At 47.6% G+C, this 23,447-nt stretch overlaps 1 protein-coding gene across 1 annotated transcript in view; it reads left to right on the top strand.

Moving 5' to 3' along the window:
• Positions 1-23,447, top strand: part of PTPN3 (protein tyrosine phosphatase non-receptor type 3) — a gene marked incomplete in the record, with an annotated part of 137,680 nt that overhangs the window by 89,414 nt on the left and 24,819 nt on the right. The window contains 5 exon segments of the mRNA XM_014585378.2: positions 7,951-8,137; positions 8,225-8,302; positions 10,581-10,637; positions 13,202-13,358; positions 16,170-16,330. Coding sequence (XP_014440864.1) covers positions 7,951-8,137; positions 8,225-8,302; positions 10,581-10,637; positions 13,202-13,358; positions 16,170-16,330 — 640 coding nt within the window.

Genomic DNA, 23,447 nt, shown 5'->3' with positions numbered 1-23,447 from the left:
GTGAGTCCTATATCAGGTTTTGCCACCAGAGTCTGCAGTCATGTCATAAAATTGTAAAGCATCTAGACCTTCACCAGCTACACAGGGTGGTTTAAGTTCATTAAAATGAAACAAAATTCGAGACCAGCAGATGGCGTAGTGGTTACATTACTAGACTCCCACGTAGTTGAGTCCTGGACCCGGTGGCTTAAAAATCACACTGGACATGTGTGTGCATGCCCAAAATACTGAGAGAAAAATGGAGGAGAGGGACCAGCAGTTAGCGTAATGGCTATGTCGGTGGACTCCCACGTAGTCAACCGCGGTTCGCGTCCCGGACCTGGTGGCTTAAACTCACGCCAGGCGCATGTGCTTGCGTGCCCAAGATCCCGAGAGGAGAATGGAGGAGAAGGGATTGCCACCCTCCCTGGGCAGGTGATTTCTCGCTTGAAAATCACACTGAATGTGTGTGAATGTGTGCCCAAAATCCAGGAAGAAGAAATGGAGGAGAAGGGATTATGGCATGGCCATCCCCTTGGGGGGTGATTTCTCGCTTTCTGTCTCTGTCTCTCTGGCAAGTACACGTGCCCTATTATAAAAATCTCTCTCAAAAAAAACCCTAAGTGAACAAAATTTAAAATTTGCTTCCTCAGGCCCTGTTTTAGTTAAGTGGTTTTTGGCCCTTCTCACTCCTACATATTGCACTTTGATTCTTCTGGCAATTCCTCTGTGACACCTTGCAAGTTAGGTGTGTCATCATGACCCTTTCTGTTGGCATCTGCCAAAAATAGCAAACCCATGGATTCAAGGGCAGCCTTCCTGGCATGCTGACAGCAGACACCTGAGGAAGCCAGGTTATAGTGGCTGTAGGGTAGGGGGGAGGTGCTTAGAAACCGCTGCTCCCACCACCATCAGTCAGGTGGGGAACCTTTTCCTGCTGGGGCTTTAGAAGCAACTGGCCTTCTGAGAGGCTAAGGCCCTTCCTTGCCCCAGGCAACAGTTTAAGCTGGTCTACACTTGGTAAAAGAAAAAAAAAAATAGTTGGTTACTTCAGTGAGTATTTGCAAAATGTTTAAGAAACGTTTGACATGTTTTATATATGTCAGCGGATTTGTGTTAAGAAGCAAAAAGAAGCATTCTGTCAGAGAAATCAGATGAATAGTGTCAGACAGCGAGGAGGGTTTCTTTAAAGAAGAATTAGGCATAATGTTCTGTACTCACTTAGAAGAGAAGAAAGAGAGAAAGAAAGAAAAAGAGAGGGTAGACGTTGGCTCTCCACCCAAAGTGGCGCAGCCCAGGCTGCCTGAATGTTATCTTAGCAGATGAGTCACTCGCCGGTTTGTTTTGTATTTATAGCAGCACAGCAAAGTTTATGATTATAGTTATGAAGCCTTGGCAGTTGGCTTTGTGCTCAAGCCGGCTGTGCTCTTTTGTTACTCCTAGAGCTCTTGCAGCCATTGTGCATGCCTTTCCTTGCTTCCAAGTGCAGCCCGCGTTCTGCAGAAGAGTAAACTTGCTTCATGGCAAAAACAAAACACAAAGAACCCCACCACTCCCACCCAGATGAAAGGGAGGAGATAGTCCCTAAAATGAAACTGGAGGAGACGAATTTTACAGCAGTGTGGGGTTGGTCGTGTTCATTAGGACTGATCACAGCTGTTTTGGTAGGTCACAGGCGTGGGACGCTCCCCACAGTGAGAGGGTCTTCAGGTCATCCAAACTCCTTTGCTATTAATATTTATGTGCCTTTTTGATTAGAACGTGCCTCCTTCTGCAGAATATGAGACAGCTGTCACTTTATTTCTAAACTCTGAGTTTTGGAAGGGACCTGGGAGATCCCTTTCTTCGGCTGCTTTGAGTTCTCTCGCCCCTGCCGTCCATCCTCCGGGGCCCGAGACCCGTCATCCATGGAGAGCCCCCCTCTGCAGAGCAACGTCGCCCCGTTGTTGGGCAACCCGGGTCTCCAGTATTCTTCCCGAACTGTGCCGGGAGCCTCCCAGACACCACTGCAGCAGGAAGGTTCCCGACCCAAGCTCCTTGGTGAACACAAATGGTGTTTGTTTCCAGTTGTACCCATCAACCCTGGCGACTGTTCTAAATTAAGCAGTCCCCATCCCTTTGCCCCTTTGCACCTCCCCCCTTAGCCACCCGTCTCCACGTACACACCAGCCCTTTGCCGGAGTGGACCGGAGCTGCACATGTGAGGGGCGCTGCCACCGTCTAAGTGTTTCCTTCAGGGCACAGGCCACAGACAGGGTTTTGTCAGAGCTGTGTGTTCGTTGTCCCTGAGCCTGGCCTGGCCTGGCCTGGCCTTCTCTTGGTTTTGTTCCATTTGCCTATGGGCTTCTCACAAATGCCTGAAACCCCATATGGCCCGGTCTTGATTCCTCACTCATCCTCTCTCTCCAACCTCTGGCTGCCCCTGCTGAGGGGGTCGTTTCACCACCCGCTCGTTTGCACCTGTGGGAAACTTCAGTCATCTTTATGCCTCTTCTCTGCCACCATCCTCACCCAGTTTCTCGCCTTGTTAACTCTGCCTCCCAGATGTCTCTGAGTCTGCTCCTTCACATCCCCCCTGCACCGCCCACCTTTAACCACCCTCATCTCTCACGTGGATCATTGCAGCAGCACCTAAACCATCTCTATTCACTCATCTTTCAAACTCAAGCTCAGGTGCCCTGTGAAGCCTCTCCTGGCTTCTCACTGCACCCTGGAGATATGCGCACAGATTCACAATCCAGTATTCCATCGGTAATGAAACTGAGAGCTCTGAGAGCTCGGGAAGCAACCTGCCTACCCCACATTCCCACCACCGCTTTGATCTCGGGCCTCAGCATTTCTTACAGACTGCGATGAGGGTTTCACTGCCCATGCTTGAAAACAGTGTTCTTTCTGCCACTCAGGGACCCTCAGGAAAGGATGAATGTGAAAAATTTCTCTAAGAATTTTGCTCAGAGGAATCTGCACTCTGGGTAAACTACTTCACTTTCTTCTTTTCTTCAGAGATTTTTGTTTTTGCTATAGGGCATGTGCCTTTGCCAGTGAAACACAGAGAGACAGCAAGAAATCACCCCCTGGGGGGATGGTAACACCGCAATCCCTTTTCTTCCATTCTTCTCTCAGGATTTTGGACACACATGCAGACACACACGCGCGCGTGCCAGCCTGAGATTCAAGCCTCCAGGTCTGAGACTCAAACTCAGTCAGCAACATGGGAGTCCAGCGACATAACCATTACGCCATCTGCTGGTCCCAACTACTGCACTTTCTTCTAGCCCCTTGCGACAGCTACTGTGGCTACAGAGCAGCAACATATGCATCACCTGAGAGCATGTTGGAAATGCAGAAGGTCAGGCCCCACACAGGCCTGCTCAGTCAGAATCTACAAGTTAGCAAAACCCCATCTGAATACAGTTCTGTCTTGGAAGCCCTATTCCCGCAGTCACCTCGGCTGCTTGGTTACTGAGTAAACCACACTCCAATCCCAGGTACCTTGTCCAGGGTTTTTTCTTCTTCAGTCACTCAGCATTTGAATAGAGCACTCACCCTGTACCCACCCTGTGTTCAGTACACCTGGAAAGGAATAGAAAGAGACTGGGATCTCTTCCCAGTCTTGGGAAGTTCATAGGTGCAAGCAAGAACCGTAACCCAAATCAGGGACCCATTCTGTCCTGTGGCGGTTCCCTCCCTTCTGCTGTGCACGGCTCAATGGGAGCACAGCCTTGCTCCCCTTGACAGGTGTGTGTGAGGCTGTGGGGTTCAGGGTGAGGGGGTCTGTGTCATTTCCTAGGGCTTAGGGAGGGCACCACAAACGAATATCTCTTTCGTGGCCAGCCAGCTCTGCCATTTTTTCATTTCTTTACATTGCTGCTCCTCAGAGAAATGAATTCTCTTGTGGCTTTGGGTTTTGAGGCCTGTCACATTTACAACTCCGAAGCATCTGTGTTCTGAGGGTAAATACCTCTGTCTCATATCTGTCTGTCTCTGCCCCTTTCTCGCCTGGGGCTTGGGTGTGATTGGCCTGTGCTGGCTACTCTTGGCTGGATGATAGTGACAGTCCTCCTTGGTGTCCCCCTCCTCCTGCCTTAGGGACAAAGTCCTTGCTTTTCCCTCCTCCCCGCAGTGGTCAGCTTCATCCCCCACACTCTTCTTGCCTCTCTAGTCTACCCCTTTCTCCTCTCCTTTCACGGTACCCGCCATGGTGTCTCAATTCCTGGACGCTCCCTCCTCACCCACGAGGCTCTCCCCGGCTCGCTCCTTGCGTCCTGGCATCCAGCAGTGTCCAGCTGCCCCTTTCTCATTGCTTCTCACCGTTGACAACAGCAGCTGTCTGTCCATCCTGCACACCGAGCAGAACGTCAGGCGCCTTCCAGGGAACCTCAGCACACAGCTGATCAGGCAGCCAGCCAGCTGTTTAAGTAAAGGACGATCTGATGGTAACGCCTCCAGTTTTACTTAGAACATAGGCTGGGGCATAGAATGACTTTGTAGATAGCAGGAGTAGCAATAGTAGCAATAGCAGTAGTAGTAGTAGCAAGATGATTATTTAGTAATGTGGACTGGCTTACATAGACAGTTGAGGTAAAAAAAAAATTAAAAATTATTTATTTCATGAAAGAAATGGAGATCCACGGCCACCACCAGTCACCCCTCTCAGCTGGCCTGGATCACAGGCACACGTGCATATGTCTAGTTCCAGGACACAAACCCAGGACCTTTCTGTGGTTCCAGTTGCTTTATCACTGTGCTGGTCCCAAATTTGTTTTTGTTTTTTGTGTGTGTTTTTTTCTTTTTTTAGAGAGGTTTTTGCTATAGGGTACGTGCACTCACCAGAAAGACAGAGACAGACAGAAAGTGAGAAATCACCTCACAAGGGGGATGGCCACACCGCAATCCCTTCTCCTCCATTCTCTCCTCAGGATATTGAGCACACACCCACACGCGCCTGGCATGAGTTTAAGCCACCAGATCTGGGACTCGAACCACGGTCGACTACATGGGAGTCCAGTGACAAAGCCATTATGCCAAGTGCTGGTCCCTGGTCCCAAGTTTTATATTGAAAAAGAAAAATATTGGACTGGCAGTGGCATTGTGATTAAGGTGCCAGACTCCCACATGGCTAACCATGGTGGCTTGTTGTCTCACTTTCCCTTTCTCGCTCTGTCTCTCTGATCAAATTAAAAGTAATAGTAATAATAACAAAATAAATAAATCTTTAAAAAAAAAAGAAAGAAAAATACTTGAAATTTTCATATGGGTGCCAGGAAGTGGCATAGTGGTTAAGACGCTGGACATCTTCAACCGCAGTTTGAGTCCTAGACCTGGCAGCTCGAAACTCACACTGAGCATGTGTGTGCACATGCGTGTCCAAGATCCTAAGAGGAGAATGGAGGAGAAGGAATTATGGCATGGCCATCCCCCAGGGGTGATTTCTCACTTTCTGTCTCTCTATCTCTCCAGGTGAACACACGTGCCCTATAGCAAAAATCTCTCAAAAACAAAACAAAAAAACTTCATCTGATGAAATCCATGGGTTCAAATTTGAAACGTTAAATAAACATAATGAACATAACGTATTAAATGTTACTGAGATTAGTCTGTTCTATTCTGTGATGTTACCATACTTTTCTGTTTTTTGTTTACATGCCAGTTTTCCTTTTGTGTTGCTGCCCCCCGTCTTCCAGACCCTTCCACACATTTGCAGTGTGTGAATCCTAAAGCTCCTGCCTATAAAAAGGGTCAAATCCATCCCTAGAACTGGAAACAGCCAATTCCTAAACCTTTCATCTTTAGCTTGTTGGCAACTACCGAGCAGATGCCCTTTCTGCCAGTAGGTGGTGCTCTTGTAAACAGGAAAACAGCAAAGTTGCCCTTCTTAGGGTAGGCATGAGAGGGTGGTTAGCTGTCTTTCAAAGTTTAAAGTCTTACCATTTACTTTTCTCTTTATTTTTCCCCCCTTTTTTGGAGAGGTTTTTGCTATAGCGCATGTACGCTCACCAGAAAAACAGAGAGAGACGAAGAGACAGAAAGCAAGAAATCACCCCCCTGGGGGATGCCCATGCTGTAATCCCTTCTCCTCCATTTTCCTCCTGGGATCTTGGGCACACACTCACATGTGCTCAGCGTGAGTCTAAGCCACTGAGTCCAGGACTTGAACTGCGGTTGGCTACATGGGAGTCCAGCAACATAGCCATTAGGCCAACTGCTGGTCCCAAAGTCTTAACATTTTCAGTCTGAAAATTTACCACTAGTATACTACTTCAACTCCAAAATACCCTCGCTCTGAAATGCCTTCTCATCCATACCACCCTTCCCGCAACCAGCAGCTTAAAATTCATATTGTCTTTGCATTGGTCTGTCACTGAATATTTTGTTAGTATGATACAGATTTATTTTTTCTATATATTTAAGAGAGGGTTTTTTTGCTGTAGTGTGCATGTGCTCTCCAGAAACACAGAGAGAGACAGAAAGTGAGAAACATTTCCCAGGGGGATGGCCACACCACAATCCCTTCTTCATTCTCTTCTTGGGATTTTGGGCAACCATACACATGAACCCAGCATGAGTTTTAAGCCACCAGGTCTGGGACTTGAACTTCTGTTGACTATGTGGGAGTTGACATAGCCATTATGCCATCTGCTGGTCCCCAGATTTTATATTTAAAATAAGCTAATTTCAACTTGTAAGGAAGCAGAAAAGCATCATTTTAATGAAAGCTCCATGGATAAGGCTTGAAATAAAGGCTCAGGAAGAGGCAGTGATACTGTTTTTTGTCTGTTCCATTGAGTGTCTTTATGTACTCACTTCTCCCCTCTCTGTACCTTGTATGCGGTCCGAATGGAGGCGAACCCCCTTTACCTAGGCTTTTTAAGTGTCTGTGCTAGGCCCAGGGCCCTGGAAGGGAGCTAGTCTGGGTGAAGCAGAGATGTTGAATGTGGCTTACAATATCAGCTGAGGGGTTAATCCCTGTGGCCCTGCGAGGTTAGTAAAGGGGGTCTTTGGAGCAGACTTAGCAGGACTAGCAGTACTTGGGACTTATTTCCCTTTGACTTTTGTCCACTTAGTGACAAAAGGTCCCCCGGGCCAGTTACTTAGCCTATCTCAACCTCATTTCTTCTTCTGGGCAACAGGAGTTAAAGCAGATGACCACAGGGGTCCGTTCAGTTCTAATTGCCCCTAATTCTGTACGACAGCCTCACCTGACAGAATATCCTATGTTGATAGAAGTGTCCTCTTAGTGCCTTGTCTACAGGGGCCACTGACCCACATGTAGCTGTTGAGCATTTTGAGATGTGGCTACTACCACAGAGGAACTGACATTCTCATCTGAAGTTATTTAAATTCTGGAGCCATATCTAACTGGTGACCACCACATGACACAGTACAGCTCTGAGATACTGAAGGGCCTATTTAGATAGAGAAAAATAAGCCTGCGATCTCAGCGTGGTCAGTCAGAGGCTGTCACAGGCCAGTAGTGCAGAAGAAGATAAATTATCCAGAGTAAGGAACTGTCGTCCCATTTCCTCTGGATAGCCAAGAGTCCTGTAGCTCAGAGCTATTGGCAGGAATGAGACAGAGGCAGAAATCTCTCATACGAGTCAGGGACATGGGCATCTCAGTAAGCTTGCCTGGCAGAGTTGGTTCCATAGTTAAACCATCGAAGTAGCTGGGCATATTTCCCATACCCTTCCACAGCAGCTGGGAGGAACGTCGAGTTCTCAGCACCTCTGGGACCCACCCTGCCTCCTGTCCCTTTTCTGCATAACCAGATGTGATGAGACAGGCCAGATGAGGGCAAGAGGAGCCAGTGGACTCTGGGTGGGCCAGAGGCCAGTGGTTGACCTTTGCAGCTCTTCTGTGGGGTGCCGGGATTGTGACTGCCCTGCAAGCCCAGCCCCGCACAGTCAGTAATGTTTGCTCATAAAGAATCAATCCAGTTATTAAAACATCTCCTCCTTCCCCACGATGAAGGAGTTTATCCGAGAACAATCCAGCTCAAAGCTGCCTGACCCAGAAGTCATCCAGTTCTGTGTCTCCATCTTCAAATGCTCCAGGCTCCTGCTCCCCAGATGGCGTTGATCAGCAGTTCTTAGAGGACTACCACAGGGTGACCAAAGGGGGCTCCACCGAGGACGCCAGCCAGTACTACTGTGACAAGGTGAGGGGCTCCCTGAGCCCTGTCGGCACCTCAGTAGTATGACCTAGAGGAAAGTAATGGAAATGACCACTTTCAAATGTTTTCCAGAATGAGAATGGTGACAGCTACTTAGTCTTGATCCGTATCACGCCTGATGAAGATGGAAAATTTGGATTTAATCTTAAGGTATGTTGTATGTATCTTTAAGGACTCTTTTTTTTTTTTTTTGGAGAGGTTTTTCCGCTAGAGGGCGCGTGCACTCGCCAGACAGGCAGAGAGAGACATAGAGACAGAAAGCGAGAAATCACCCCCCAGGGGGGATGGTAATGCCACAATCCCTTCTCCTCCATTCTCCTCTCGGGATCTTGGGCACGCACGCACATGCACCCGGTGTGAGTTTTAAGCCACCGTGTCCGGGCCGCGAACCGTGGTTGACTACTTGGGAGTCCAGCGACATAGCCATTACGCTAACTGCTGGTTCCCTTTTTTTTTTTTTTTTTTAAATTGTCAGAGAGTGTGTGCACAAGCCAGAGATAGAGAAAGGGAGAAAGCATCCCCCCGGAGGGCATGGTAATATTGCAATCCTTGTTTCTTTATTTCTCCATCCTGCTAGAATTTAGGGCATGTGCACATGCTTGTCCATGTGCATTCTCACATGTGCACTCACACACTCACTCACACACATACACACACCTGTCCTGTGTTGCAAACTGCCAAGCTGAGACCATGGTTGACCGAGTGGGATCTGGCTGACCACTAGGCTATAGGGTTGGCCCTATAAGGAAATAGTATGCTGTGAAGCAATCTTTAGCTGAATTTTTTTTAAATAATTATTTTATTTAACTTTACTTATTTGTTTACTTTTTTAAAAAATTTGACCAGAGAGGGACAGCGCGAGAGAGAGACAGAAAGAGAGAAAGCAAGTTGCCAGGTCCGAGACTCAAACTGCAGTTCGCCATGTGAGAGTCCGGCACCCTTAACCACTACACCACCTGCCTAGATGAATTTTTAATATCCAGTAGAAGTATGCTGTGTATCTAAACTACATAAGAAAATTAGGCTTAGCCCTCAGACTTGGGAGATTTTCCATAATTTTTAAAAAGATTTATTTAATTTGATTTATTATTTTAAAATTTGCTCTAGAGCACACGTGCTCTCCAGAGAGAGAGAGAGAGAAAGCTGCCAGGTCCAGGACTTCCTAACCACAGTCAGCCATGCAGGAGGTCAGCACACAACCACCAGGCCACCTACTGGCCCCATTATTTTTAAGTTTATTTACTTTATTCTTCAAAGTGCATGCATGATATCTAGCGGGAAGCACCCCCAACAGAGTTGTCACATTGCAGTCCCCTTTCCCTGACCCTACAGTCATCATCATTGGCACATGTCCAAGTGCCCAGTGTGTTTTCAAGCCAACCTGGAGGTCCAAACCCACAGTAGGTCACACGGCTCCCAGCACTGTAGTTCAGTTTGCTACTGACTGCGCCATGAAGCTGGGCCAGAATTGGGACTTTTAACTGGCTGTAGCACTTGCTTCATACCGAATGCCTGCTCTGTGCCTGGCATTTGCTGTATACTAGATTTATATCACCTTATTGAGTTCTTATAAGAAGCAGTGAGGTCAATGTTTTTAGACCCATTCGAGAGATGAATACTTAGAGAGGTGAGGACATACAGGGGACAAGCAGAAACCACCCCCTGAAGAGGGCTTATTACGAGAACACCATAGCATTGCTAAAGTCAGTAAGAGAAGATAGCTGTCCAAGTTGTAGGGCCACCACCATCCTGGGCACCTCTGGGCAGGGACAGGCCAGACTGCGGCTGTTTTTGTAAGCAGTTGGATTGGAATAGCCACACCTATTGATGTTGATGGCTGCTTTGGCACTAGAGTGGCAGAGGTGAGATTTGCAACAGGTCCCTCTTCCCCACCAAGCCTAAGATTCGTACTCTCTGGCCCTTTCCAGGAACGTGTTACCAACCCCTGCTCTAGAGCACAGTGCGGGTGGGTGATCCTTGCTGCCCACCCCTCGCTAACACTCCTCTCCTGTAGCCTGGAGGCTCTGCCCCGCAGGAACCTGCTCTCACAGGGCAGGAGCACTCAGTGCCTGTGGCCTTCTCTGAGGCCTTGCTCGCCTCCCGGAAGATGCCCTTTCCCAGCAGAGATGTGCTTTGGGGTCCTTCTGGGGGTGTCTGCATTTTTTTAAGGCATTTACCCTCCTCCAGGTGCATTTTCAATTTGTGGAATACGGAGATGATGCAGGGAGGCTTTCGAACAGAGGTGCCGTTAGCTCATTGGATCTGGAGGGGTCAGGAGTGTTTCCTAATCTGAAAGAGGAGCCAGACCCCTGGGAGTCACACAAGCTGAAGAGAACCTCCCCTGGGCCAGAAGACTCCCATTTATGTCTTTGTTGCTATCAGTGTCTCAAGTTGTGTTTTGTTTTGTTTTACTTTAAAATATTTACAGGGAGGAGTCGATCAAAAGATGCCTCTTGTGGTATCGAGGATAAACCCAGAGTCACCTGTAAGTAAAATGCTCTGCATTATTTCTCCTGTTTGTTTTCCTCTCAATCGTGACAGGTTTCTGTTTCTGCGTACTGTTTTTCTTCTTTTCTTTTCTCCTTTTTTTTCTTCTTCTTGCAAGCAGTTTGAGAGCAGTAAATACACATACTGGGTCGTTGGAAAAGTTATGACCCATTTTTGCATAGAAAAAAACATAGAAAAATACATCATGACTTTTCTGATGACCCAATAGGTGGAAAGAAAGAATGGAGTCCGTGTTTCTAGAACTCGTTTCTCCGTGCGATTCTCAAAGCCACAGCATCAGTATCTCCCGGGACCTCATTACAGATGCAGAATCCCCGGCCCCAGCCCAAGGCTTCCAAATCAGAATCTGCGATTTTTTTTTTTTTTTTTTTAAATTTGCTATAGGGTGTGTGCAATTGCTGAGAGAGAGAAAGTGAGAGAGAAAAAGCACCTCCCGGGGGCGATGGCCACACCACGGTCCCATCTCCTCCATTCTGCTGTCAGGATTTGGGGCACTCACGCACACATGCCAAGTATGTTTCTCAAGCTACCAGATCCGGGACTTAAACCTCTCAGTAGGCCATGTAGGCCATGTGGGATCCAGCTGACATCATCACCATGCTTCCATTAGCCCAAGTCTGCATTTTTTTAGGGTTGTTTATTTTTGTGAGCATAGAGGAGGTGAGGAGCACCCTAAGCCCTGGCCAGCCCTGGGTCCTGTATGCACGTGTGCACCTATCCATACAGGGAGGCCCCCTAAAGGCTGCAGGCGTGAATCTTTCCACGGGGTTCAGCCTCACGGAGCAGTGCACTGCTCCTGTGCCCTTGAATCTAAGTTTCTAGCAAGACCCCCAGGCACTGAATTTTGAAAACTACTGCACAAGAGAAGGAAGCGGAATGGAGGCTGTGTGTGGGGCTGCTTGCTTTGAACAGGAACGTGGACCCTGTCTCTTCCCCGTCATCTCCCCACCACCACCATCCCCAAGCCCTCTGCATGGACCTATGGAAAAAAGTTTCTTTTTCTTTTTTCTCTTCTTTTTTTTTCATTATATGTATTTAAGGTGTCCAACAGGATCCTTCAATATGCATATACTTACTGAAATGATTCCTGAAGTCCTGTTTATGTTCCCGCCACCTTGCCTACTTACCTTTTGATCATTTGTTTTTCTAAAGCGGTAGAGCATCAGAGCCTCACTGAGCCGGCTAAGAGGGAAGCCGTGTGGGGTGTTTACCCTTAAGTAGTCCTTAAGCTTGTAGTTTGCCTTTTGTCACTGTTTTTGGTTTCTGGAATAAGGAGGCTTTCACTCCTGTACTACGCAGTTCATCGCTTCGCTCTCTGAGGCTATCTGGTAGTGTTTATAAAAGCTCTCTCCATCTCAAGACAGATAAATACCCACTTCTAGCCTGCAATTTTTTTTTTTTTTTGAGAGGTTTTTTTGCTATAGGGCGCGTGCGCTCGCCAGACAGACAGAGAGAGACAGAGACACAGAAAGTGAGAAATCACCCCCCAGGGAGGATGGCCACGCCGCAATCCCTGCTCCTCCATTCTCCTCTCAGGATCCTGGGCATGCATGCACACGCGCCCCGCGTGAGTTTTAAGCCACCAGGTTCAGGACGCGAACTGCGGTCGACTACATGGGAGTCCAGCGACATAGCCATTAGGCTAACTGCTGGTCCTTTTTTTTAAATTGCCAGAGGGTAACGTGCTTGCCAGAGAAAGAAAGCCCTCCCCACCGCTGCCCACCGTGGGGCGTGGTCGTGCTGCAGCCCTTTTTCCTCCAACTCTACTCTTTCAGGATTTGGCGGACACATGTAAACAGGCCCAGCGTGGTTCATTTTGTTTTGTTTTGTTTTGTTTTAGGTTTTTGCCATGTAGTGTGTGCACTCACCAGAGACGGACATAAAGAGAGAAATGGGGAAAGTGGGAAAGTGAGAAATCACCCCCCCCCAGGGTGAATGGCCATGCCTCAACCCGCTCTTCTCTACTCTCTTCCTGGGACCTTTGGGCACACACGCATCTGCGCCCAGGGTGTTTCTCATGTCCCCGGGTCCTGGGAGTCCAGTGCCCCAGCCACATCACACCACCTGCTGGCCCCATGCTTGATAAGTTTTTCAAGGGCCCTGATTCCAACTGTGTTTGGACATGTGGGACCCAGTTCCCTACAAACAGTACTTACTGCTGGTACACACAGTGCTTACTGCTGTGCCGTGGAGCCAGCCCCCAGGCAAATCATTTTCTAGAAGTCCATCCATAAAACAAGTGACTAAAAAGGCAGTCATTGTCATACTAAGTGAGGGTTGACAACAATAGAGACATTACCTCGGTCATTTTCTTAGCCTTTTTCTGAAATGTTTTATAACTTACATCCTGAGCAGCACTTTTTAAAACCCCACAGCTAGTTACCAAGTCCTCCTAGCAATGGATGTAAAAATAATGACAATTATACCTGGGGGAGAAGATGCACACTGATCATAGTCTCAAGCGTTGGATCAGGAGCTTCGGTTCTTCCCCTGGAGGATTGTATCCTGGTAACAGAAGAAACGCTCTCTCCCTCCCCCCAGGCGGACACCTGCATTCCTAAGCTGAATGAAGGGGATCAAATCGTGTTAATCAATGGCCGGGACATCTCAGAACACACCCATGACCAAGTGGTGATGTTCATCAAGGCCAGTCGGGAGTCCCACTCGAGGGAGCTGGCCCTGGTGATCAGGAGGAAAGGTAACACCACCTGTCGGGGAGGAGCCACAGGGACGCACCTTGCCAAGCAGGGCCCCTTCCAGCCTATTTCATGTTTAGAAAATATTGGGTTGGTAGCCAGCATTGGAAAATCAAGAATTTTCTTTTTTTCTTTTTCTTGTTTTTTAAGGAATTATTTTTTATTCAACTTTTATTTATTTTAATTCGCCTCAGGGGCGGGGGAGAGAAAACTGCCAGGTCTGGACTCGAACCACAGTTAACCATGTGGGAGTCCATCGCCCTTAACCACCATGCCACCTGCCAGCTCCAGAAAATCAAGAATTTTCACACAGCAACCTGGACATCGGGCTTCTCACTAGAAAAATGCGCAGGTCTGCCACACGGGCCTGGCTCCCTACGGCCAGTGTCCTGGAGGGAGGCAGCACCTCCCTACCCCGTTTCTCTGGGAATGCGCCCCCAATCCCTTCAGGCCCAGTGCAGCCCACATCATGCGCTGTCTTAGCTGCTGGATATCGTGGATGCGCATGCGCAGCCCCTTCTCAAGATCAAGTTGTATCTTAGTGTGCATTTGACTTTGTTGGGTGGGCAGTGAGGAGGCAAATGGGATAGGAGCCTGATGCTCTGGTGTTTCCTAACTCTACCTTCTGTGGGCTAAGGGACCTGGGCCTTGGGCAAGGTACACACCCAGTCCATTTCAGTTGTCTTAAGTGTGAAATGATGATAACGTTTGTCCCTATCTCGTGGGATTGCGTTAAGGTTGCATGATACTTGAGCTGGAAATTACCCTGGTCTGCCTGAGATGGGGTAGGGGTTTGAAGGATGAATTCTATTGAGTGCCATTAATATTGCTGTTGCTATAACAAGCCTAGTCCCTTAAATCCTTCTGCACAGCTTAAAAATGCTGAAGGTGGGGACCAGCAGTTGGCGTAATAGCTGTGTCGCTGGACTCCCATGTAGTCAACTGTGGTTCGAGTCCTGGACCCAGTGGTTTAAATTCACTCCAGGCACGTGTGTGCGTGCCCAAGATCCCGAGAGAGAATGGAGGAGAAGGGATTGTGGCGTGGCCATACCCCCCAGGGGGTGATTCTCACTTTCTGTCTCTCTGTCTTTCTGGCAAGTGCACTTGTCCTATAGCAAAAAGCTCCCCCCCAAAAAATAAAAATGCTGAAGGGCAAGTGAAGGATGTGACAGCCAAGCCTGGGCATGATTGCTACCCTGGCCACACATGTACCCAGCCCCGGCCCACACCCCTGCTTTACTGCCCTCTGCTCCCTCCAGAACTCAGCCCAGAGCCCGCTCTGATCTCAACTCTTTGGTGAGGCCTGACCAGATTACTCCAGCTCCCTCCCTGTGTCCCTCACACCTCCCATCCCCAGCAACCCCCAGCTCGCACACAGTGGGTCTTCAGCAGTGACAGCAGGCGCCTGCGCCATGCCAGTGACATGCCTCCTGCTGTGCTGAGTGTTCCACATTGTGATCCTCTTCAACTCACGTGACCACAGAAAGGTCCGAGTTGCCACCCCCTAGGGAAGAAATGGGGAGAGCTGATTTACTTTGCCCTGCTGCCATGTGACTAAGAAAGTCACGGCGTCGGGCATGGAGAACAGGCCTCCTCATGCCAGAGGGCATGCTGGGTGTTCCCGGGCCAGCCCTCCTCACTGGCCCATGGAGAAGGCGGGTGCCTGGTTGAGTGAGGAAAGCGGCACTGCATAGACCATGGGGACCAAAAGGGAAGGAGTGCCACTGGTTTCGTAGTGACTCCATTTTAAACAAACACGTGAGGAGAACGTGAGCCAGTCTGAAGAGCATGAGTCAGCAGTAGCTCGGGGAGTAGCAGGTCTGACAGTCACTTAGGTAGCACAAGAAGAGCCAGGCTTCTGTGGACAGTGACTAGAATGTGGCCCTTAGGGCCAGGCAGGTGTGGGCTGAAGTCCTACATCCTGACCTGAGGAATGACTCACCCTGAGAGTCCATTTCTTTGTCTGAGAAACGGCTTTAATGTCAGAATTGCAAGGATTCAGTTCAAAGGTGCATGATATCCAGACATGTCTTTGTTTCCTTCACCTTTCCTATCATTTTAAAGGCATTAGGGAGCTATTGAAGGCTCTTGAGTAAGGGAATGACTTTTTTTTGGAGTAGAAAGGGAAAATTGCAAAATAATCACAAAGTTTCCAATTGGGGAGATTGGAGTAGAAGGAGACAGAAGGCAGGCGAGTGAGGCGGAAGTGTCGTGCAAGGTGAGAAAGAGGATGAATCCTTGGGTTGCTTGTACCCATGTTGAGTTTGACACGAGGGAGGATTTGTACTGAAGAAGTAGGTCTGAAGCACCAAGGAGCTGGGAAGGCCACAGAGATTTGCCAGGGCGCCTCCTGCACACAATGGCCTCACGGCAAAGCTCTTAGGAACCACACTGTCGGGACTCGCCCCAGTGCGGGGACAAAAGCCCATTTAATAAACAAAAAGGACCCAGGAAAGAAGAGGAAAAGGGGCAGGCAAGGGAAAACCCAGGTCAGAGAGCAAATGGAGAAAGTATGTTTTCTTTTCAAATATCCTTTCTCTTTCCCCTACCTTTGGCAAAAGCCTCCGAGTACTAAACACCATCATTTAAAGCTAACCAGAAGGATTAGTGTGTCATTTTGTATAATTAGTACCTATTGAATCACTCGCCCAGAAGTAGTATCTTTGGTGAAAATGATTACTATGTGCTTAATCATTTAATAAGGTGTTTTAAAGCATCTGCATTCGGGTGTCATAAGTGTAATTTTTTTGAAGGAAACTGATAAACCCGAGCATTGCTCCATGAGCCAGACGCACTCCTTCCTCATGTTACAGCTGTCCACGTGTGTGCCGACACCAGATCTGAAGATGAACTGAACCAGCTCTTCCCAGAGGCCATGTTCCCCATATGTCCGGAGGGTGGGGACACGCTGGAGGGGTCCATGGAGCAACTAAAGAAGGGCCTCGAAAGCGGGACATTGCTCATCCAGTTCGAGGTAAGAAGATCTCGGGGCCTGGGCCCTTTCACATACCTGCCAAGCTGCACGGCCACTGCTGAGAGGCCGAGTAGCAAAGCAGAGATCCACGCCTACGTCTCCTCCATTGAGGTGAGTGTGTGTTTCACAAACCGCAGCCCATCAGCTGAGTTGCTGTGAGGACCATGAGCAAGGCCCATGCTCATCGTGGGGTAGCCGGAGGCCCCACAGGCAACCAGCATCAGAGAGCGGGGGCTTGGGACCACCTCCCATCACTGAACTCCATCTCACCCTCTTCTCTAGTAAGCTTTGGTAGTCATGGAGAAGAAGCATGTCAGAAACTTGAGGAGGAGGGACTCTGAGCATATTTAGCTGCCAACACAAAAGCTCAAAACTCTCAGCAGTAGAAGAGAGTAGAAAAGCCACGTGGGTGGGAAAAGGCAGCCTAAGGTGGGAAGGGAACAGCACTCTGACCCCACAACTGCCCTGGGTTATCTGGAGCAGTTGACGTCATGAAGGCACTCCACCTTGCTCTCCCCAGAAGTACAGAAACAAGGAGCAGAAACTAAAGTCAGACCCTGCCTTCCCCAGGAGGGACCAGTAACCCATGGGACAGAGACTTTATACAAAACAAGGACGAGAGGAGACCCAGTCTGTGAGTTTTACTGACCACTGACAATTACAATAGTTCATACAGTGAAAGATAGAAGAGAAAGCATCTACGTAGGCCAGTCAAAGAAAAGAGATCAGGCTGGCCCCATAGCACAGGGCTTAAGGGAGCTGGATCCTACATGGTTGACCGCAGTTCAAATCCCAACCCTGGCACCCTCAAGGACACACCAGGGGGACCAGTAGATAGCATAATGGCTATGTTGCTGGACTCCCATGTAGTTGACTGCGGTTTAAGTCCTGGACCCAGTGGCTTAAACTCTCGTGTGCGTGCGTGCCCAAGATCCCAAGAGGAGAATGGAGAAGGGATTGCAATGTGGCCATTCCCCCTGGTGGGGGTGATTTCTTGCTTTCTGTCTTTCTGCCTCTCTCTGTCTTTCCAGGAAGCACACATACCCTACAGCAAAAACCTCTCAAAAAAAAAAAAAAAAAAAAAAAGAGCACACCAAGCAATGTGCATGTATACCCAAAATCCTGATGGGAAGGACAAAAGGATTGTATCATGACCCTGACCTATTGGGGGCTTCTCTCTCTCTCTCCCCTTCACACTCTTTCTGACAAGCGCATGAACCCTCTGACAATGACAGAAGATCAGGATTAAGAGACAGAATTAATAGCCTTACTTCATGAATTAAGAAGAGAGTCTCAAATGGGAATCAGAAATCAGTAATACATAGTTAATTAGAAAAGCGTATAAAGGAAAAAGACACAAAGCAAAATTAAGACATTTGTCAAAAATATGCAACTGCAAGTGATTCAGTAAAGCATGAGTAATATGAATAGGAACAGAAAGGAATGCAGAGCAAAAAACTTAGAGTGAGACAAAGGTTTATTTTACAATGGGGTAAGGAGTAGAATGGAAACATCGTAGAGCCATGTGTATGGAACAGAAGTAGAAAGCAAAAACCTGCGAGCGAGAAAGCAAGGGTAATTAACTCCCCCCAAAATCAATAGTGAATTTTAAACTTTCTAAAAGGATTATTTAGTTTCAATATTATGTTGTCTTTCAATTTGCTACAGAGTACATGCACTCGCTAGAGAGAGACAGAGACACACAGAGAGAGAGAGAAAGCAAGCTACCAGGTCCAGGACTCGAACCATAGTTAGCCTTGTGGGAGTCCAGCACCTCAACCACCACACCACCTCCTGGCCCAAAATTTTAAACTTCTAATTAAACATCTTGACAGATAATATAAAAAAATAAGTTTGTGTCTTATGGAAATGAAACCTGGATTAGAAGGTGTAGTGGCAATATAATCCCTTGGGTAGAATTGATAGATATATACTGAGTATTATATTCTACAAAAAGAAGCAACCCTCTTTTTTGAAGTTTACTTATTTCTTCCATGAGAGAAGGAATGGGGCTCCCCGACAGGGTCTTTGCACTGCAATCCCACCTCCAGCCTCCATCAGCCAGGATCACAGTGTGTGCACATCCTGGGATGTGAACCCAGGATCTTCCCGTGTGGTCTCAGCACCAGGGAGCATTGTGTAACCACAGCACCTCTGCAGCTGGCCTAGAAATAGCCCTTTTATTCAGGGCCCCACAGGAGGCCATGCAGGCTTAATTTTTTTTTTGGGGGGGGGGGGGAGATTTTCACTATAGGGCGCGTGCGCTCGCCAGACAGACAGAGACATTAGAGACATAAAGGGAGAAACCCCCCCCCAGGGGGGATGGTCACGCCGCAATCCATTCTCCTCTCGGGATCTTGGGCACGCACGCACACGCGCCCGGCGTGAGTTTTAAGCCACCGGGACCCGAACCGCGGTCGACTACGTGGGAGCCCAGCGACATAGCTGTTACGCTAACTGCTGGTTCCCAGGCTTAATATTTTAAAAGAAGAAAATGTAGAGGTTATGTTCTCTGGCCTTGAATTCTAGAAAGGTCATAATTGAACTTTAAAAAATTTTTTAGAAATATTTATTGACTTTTATTTATTATTTTTTAATCTGACCAGAGAGAGACACAGAGGGAAAGTAAGAAGGCTTGCTGCCAAGTCCTGTGCATGAACTGTGGTCTGCCGTGTGGTAATCCAGAGCCTCAACCACCACACCACCTACTGGCGCCATAATTGAACTTTTTTTTTTTAGAAAGATTTTTGCTATAGGGTGCATGCGTTTGCCAGAGAGACAGAGGGACAGAAAGCGAAAAATCACTCCCCCCCGGGGGGATGACCACACTACAATCCCTTCTCCATTCTCTTCTCAGGATTTTGGGCATGCACGCACATGTGTCCAGTATGAGTTTTAAGCCACTGGGTCCAGGACTCAAACCATAGTTGACTACATGGGAGTCCAGCAACGTAACCATTATGCCGTTTTATGATTCTTAATTTTTTTTATTTATTTTATACATTTAATCACTATACATTGCTTAGCTTGTGAGTTGAATTTATCCAACATGAATGTACTTCATACCTGTCCAGTAGAGGATATAAAACACATTATCATCAACAGATAATCCATTTCCGTGTCCCACAAATGTCTTGCCTCTGTACTTTCCTCCTTACATAATTGAACTTTATAAATGCTAGAACTCATTAATATTTTTAAACTCTCTCCAAACTTACTGGGACCAGGAAGAACTTAGCATGGTGGTCACAGACTCTCTCAGTTGTACTCCTTTTTTGGTGTCAGAGGGAACGTGAAAGGGGAAAAGCACTGTGGAGTCGTTCATGTACTCATTTATTTGTCTAGCGAGTGTGTCTTAGATGTTTACCACATAGCAAACACTGGAGCAGAAATTTGATGAGAAGGGGCCAGCAGATGGTGTGGTGGTTGAGGTGCTGGACTCCCACATGGCCAACTGCAGTTTGAGTCCCAGAACTGGTGGCTTGCTTTCTGACTTTCCTTCTCTCTCTGTCTCTCTCTAGTCAAATTAAATAATTATATAGTAATAGATAGAATAAAAATAATTATTTTTAAAATAAAAAGAAGAAATAAATAAAAAATAAAATGAGATTATAGGTGCTTACCGTCTAACTTCGATGTACTAGGAGGATGTATCATGAGTCTCTCAAACAACTGAAGGCCAAGACAGGTAAGATTTTATTATCCTGAACTCTGAGGCAAGGTGCAGGATTAAAAGATGGATGGGATTAAGTGTGGAGGGGAAGGTATTCCAGGAAGGTCACAGATGAATGCAGAAGAAGCTCATAAGATGTCAGGTACTGGGGACCAGTGGGTGGCATGGTGGTTGGGGCACTGGACATTCCCACATGACCAACCACAGTTCAAGTCCTGGACCTGGTGGCTTGCTTTCTCTCTCTCTCTCTCTCTCTCTCTCTCTCTCTCTCTCTGTTTCTCTTTCTGATCAAATTAAATTACTGAATAAATAAAATTAAATAAATAATAATTTGTTAAAATTATTTCATTTTATTTATTCATTCATTTATTTATTTCAATTTGATCAGAGAGGGATAGAAAGAGAGAGAAAACAAGCCGCCAGGTCCAGGACTCGAACTACAGTCGGCCATGTGGGAGTCCAGCACCTTTAACCACCCCCAAGTCACTTGCCGGCCCCTAAATAATTACTTTTTAAAATGTCAGGTAGCATAGGGAAATAGGCCTACCTGGTGTGGGCAGCACAACAAGGAATCCTGGGAAATATCCCAGGTGACGGAAGGCCTCCATCCCAGCCACAGCTGTTTCCACAAGGAGGAGCTGTGGGTGCTCACTGGGGAAAACCTCAAAGTCTGGTCTTCAGTGATGTTCCCTTGAGCCTTGTCCACTCAGGAGCTCAGGTTGGTCATGTTCCTTACGTTTGGGAATCCCTTGTGAGATTTGTCTTGAGAAGTGTTCATCAACCTCTTCAATGAGTTTAACAGCTTTAACAAGAGGTAGGCACCCTCTCCCCTGCCTAGGGTTTCCAGTAGATTTTCTCAAAGGGTGATGCTCTGACTGCTTGTTTGGAAATCACCTAGGGAGCTTGTTACACAGCTCTTAAATCAATCGGCTGGGATGGGACCCAGATACGGGTGCTTTCAGCAAGATCACCAGAGATTTTGATGTATAAGCAGATCCAGAGGAGGAGAGGGGCAGGTCACACCAGAACCATCGTCCCCCTGCAGCCCATCCCAGGTCTGTGTGTGGAAGGTGTCATCAGAGAACATATACATTTCCTTCAAGTCTTCACCTGTTCTAAAAACTAAGTAGGAACCCCCTCTCTTTAAATAACATCTTTTAGACCAGCTCTGTGGTGCATAGATTGTACCACCACTTGAGATGCTGGAGGGCACATGGGAGGCCCAGGTTCGGTTCCTGGTCCAATCTAAACACTCTAGACATGGTTGTGTGCACCTATAATCCTAGCTTATTGGAAGGTGGGGCAGGAGGATCGTAGCAATTTCCTGTGAAGAATACTGTTCTCTTGTCTGTCGGTGCCCCTTTCCTCTGTCTTTTCGCTTTCATTCTCTTACTCCTTCTCTCTTACACAGGGAAAAGAAAACTAACATCTTTTGCAGAATTCCAAAATGCAGAACAGATGAAAGAAGATCTGCTCTGAGAAAGCCACTGGGGTCCTTAAAGCCCAGCCTCTTCGGTCTTACCCCACAGAAACCCAGGCTCATAAAGCATCATGTGAAAGCCACTGTGATGGATAGGGAAGGATGTTTCAGCAGATGCTAGAGGAAAGGAATACTACAGAAAACCAGACCTAGCAGGGAACTGATACGAAAGGACTCCTTTATTGAGCACTTACTGTGCACCAAAGGCTGTCATTACGCCCACTGTAGAACTGAGGGAGCAGAGCATTAGATTAAATAACGTCTCCAAGGTCTCACATCAATGGCCGAGACTGATTACCCCTAGGCCAGCTAACTCAGGAGCCTGTTCTCTGAACTATTATATAACCTTTAAAACTGCAAAATGCCATTGACGCGTGAGGGTTGTTATTAGAATGGTTCAACATCTGTGAAGGGTGTCTAGCCACATGGAGCCAGCCAGACTCGAAATCCTGTCTACACCTCTCATTTCCGATGTGATCTACACCCCAGTGTCCTCTGTTTCCTCATCTGTAAATTGAGCATCTTAGGGGTTGATTGTGAGGGTTAGGTGAGATAAATACTGAATGCGTTGTCTGGCACACGGCAGGAGCCTCATGAAAAGCAGCAGCTGTTATTATTTGTAAATATAGAGAGGCTCCAAGAGTCTAAAGAAATGCCCCATCTCCGCACAAAGAACGTTCCCATTGTGCTGGGCTGTCTTCTCTGCTTTGCCACCTTCTTTTCTAGTGAGCAGCTGGGCTGATGAGGGCTGTGCTCTGGACAGGAGCGGGAAGAAGGGGCTCTCCCAGTATGACCTGCTCCAGCTCCTCCACAACAGAAAGGGCTTGTTGAACAGCGGGCTATAGACAGAATCCCTCCTGTGATGGGAGGTGGTTTCCAGCAGAGCCTGTTTGAAGCATATTTCATTCAGGGAATTCCCCCCTGCCTCCTGTGGCTTTCAGTAAACTATTATAAATGTGTTCCAGAAAGCATTCGGTCCTAGCTGGAAGAAAATCACACTTAATAATAATTAGCATTCCCATAGCACTTGGGAATCTACCAAGTGTGTCTCGCATATGTCATCTCGGTTGACTCTCACGGCACTTGTGTGACATAGATAAGGCAGAATCATGAGGGCCACACTTTCATAGATGGAGTAAATAAGGCTCTGAGAGACTAAGGGGCTTGTCCAGCGTCACACCTAGTTTGATACAGAACCAGGATTAGAGTATGTGTTAATGAAACTCCAGGATGGCCCTATGGGCTAACGTTTAAGGCAGCCGGATCCCACATGGCTATGTAAGCCTTCTTTTTCTTTTTCTTAAGTTTATATATTTCTTCCACAAGGGAAGAGAAGACAGAGAGAGTACCCTCCATCAGGGTCCACCCCCAGCCTCAGCCAACCCAGATGACAGGTAGCATATGCCCAGTGTGTACACAGAGGCCCTGGGATACTAACCAAGAATCTTTCCATGCAAGTCCAGTTGCATTACAGCTGTGCCACTGTCTGGCCCTTATGTGAGCTACATATATATATTTTAAGGTTTTTGCTGGGAAAGTGAGAAATCACCCCCCAGGGAAAATGGCCATTCTCATACCAGGATTTTGGGCACACACACACACGGGAGCCTGGCATGATTTTCAAGCCACTGGGTCTGGGACTCAAACCATGGTCGACCATGTGTGAGTCCAGTGCCTTCACTACAATGCCACCTGCTGGCCCCATGAGCTATTTTAATATGAGCAGTTGGGCAGCACTTGTGATTGACCACAAGCCACATAAATACTGTGCTTTGTCAACAAAGCCTTGGGGTCCACACTGGCTCTGTAGTTTGTCACCATCTGCAGGATGCTCTCCTTTCATGACTTCGTCAGTTCAGCCACAGATTTGTACCTTCCTGGGAATAACTTGTGGCTCAACCCATATATCCCTAGCATTGTAGCTTCTATGGAAGCAAGGGAAACGATACGCACTGGGTGTAGGC

Source organism: Tupaia chinensis, unplaced genomic scaffold (assembly GCF_000334495.1).
Source record: "Tupaia chinensis unplaced genomic scaffold, TupChi_1.0 Scaffold000081_1, whole genome shotgun sequence".
NCBI classification, from domain to species: domain Eukaryota; kingdom Metazoa; phylum Chordata; class Mammalia; order Scandentia; family Tupaiidae; genus Tupaia; species Tupaia belangeri.
This window is presented reverse-complemented; position numbering and strand designations above follow the sequence as displayed.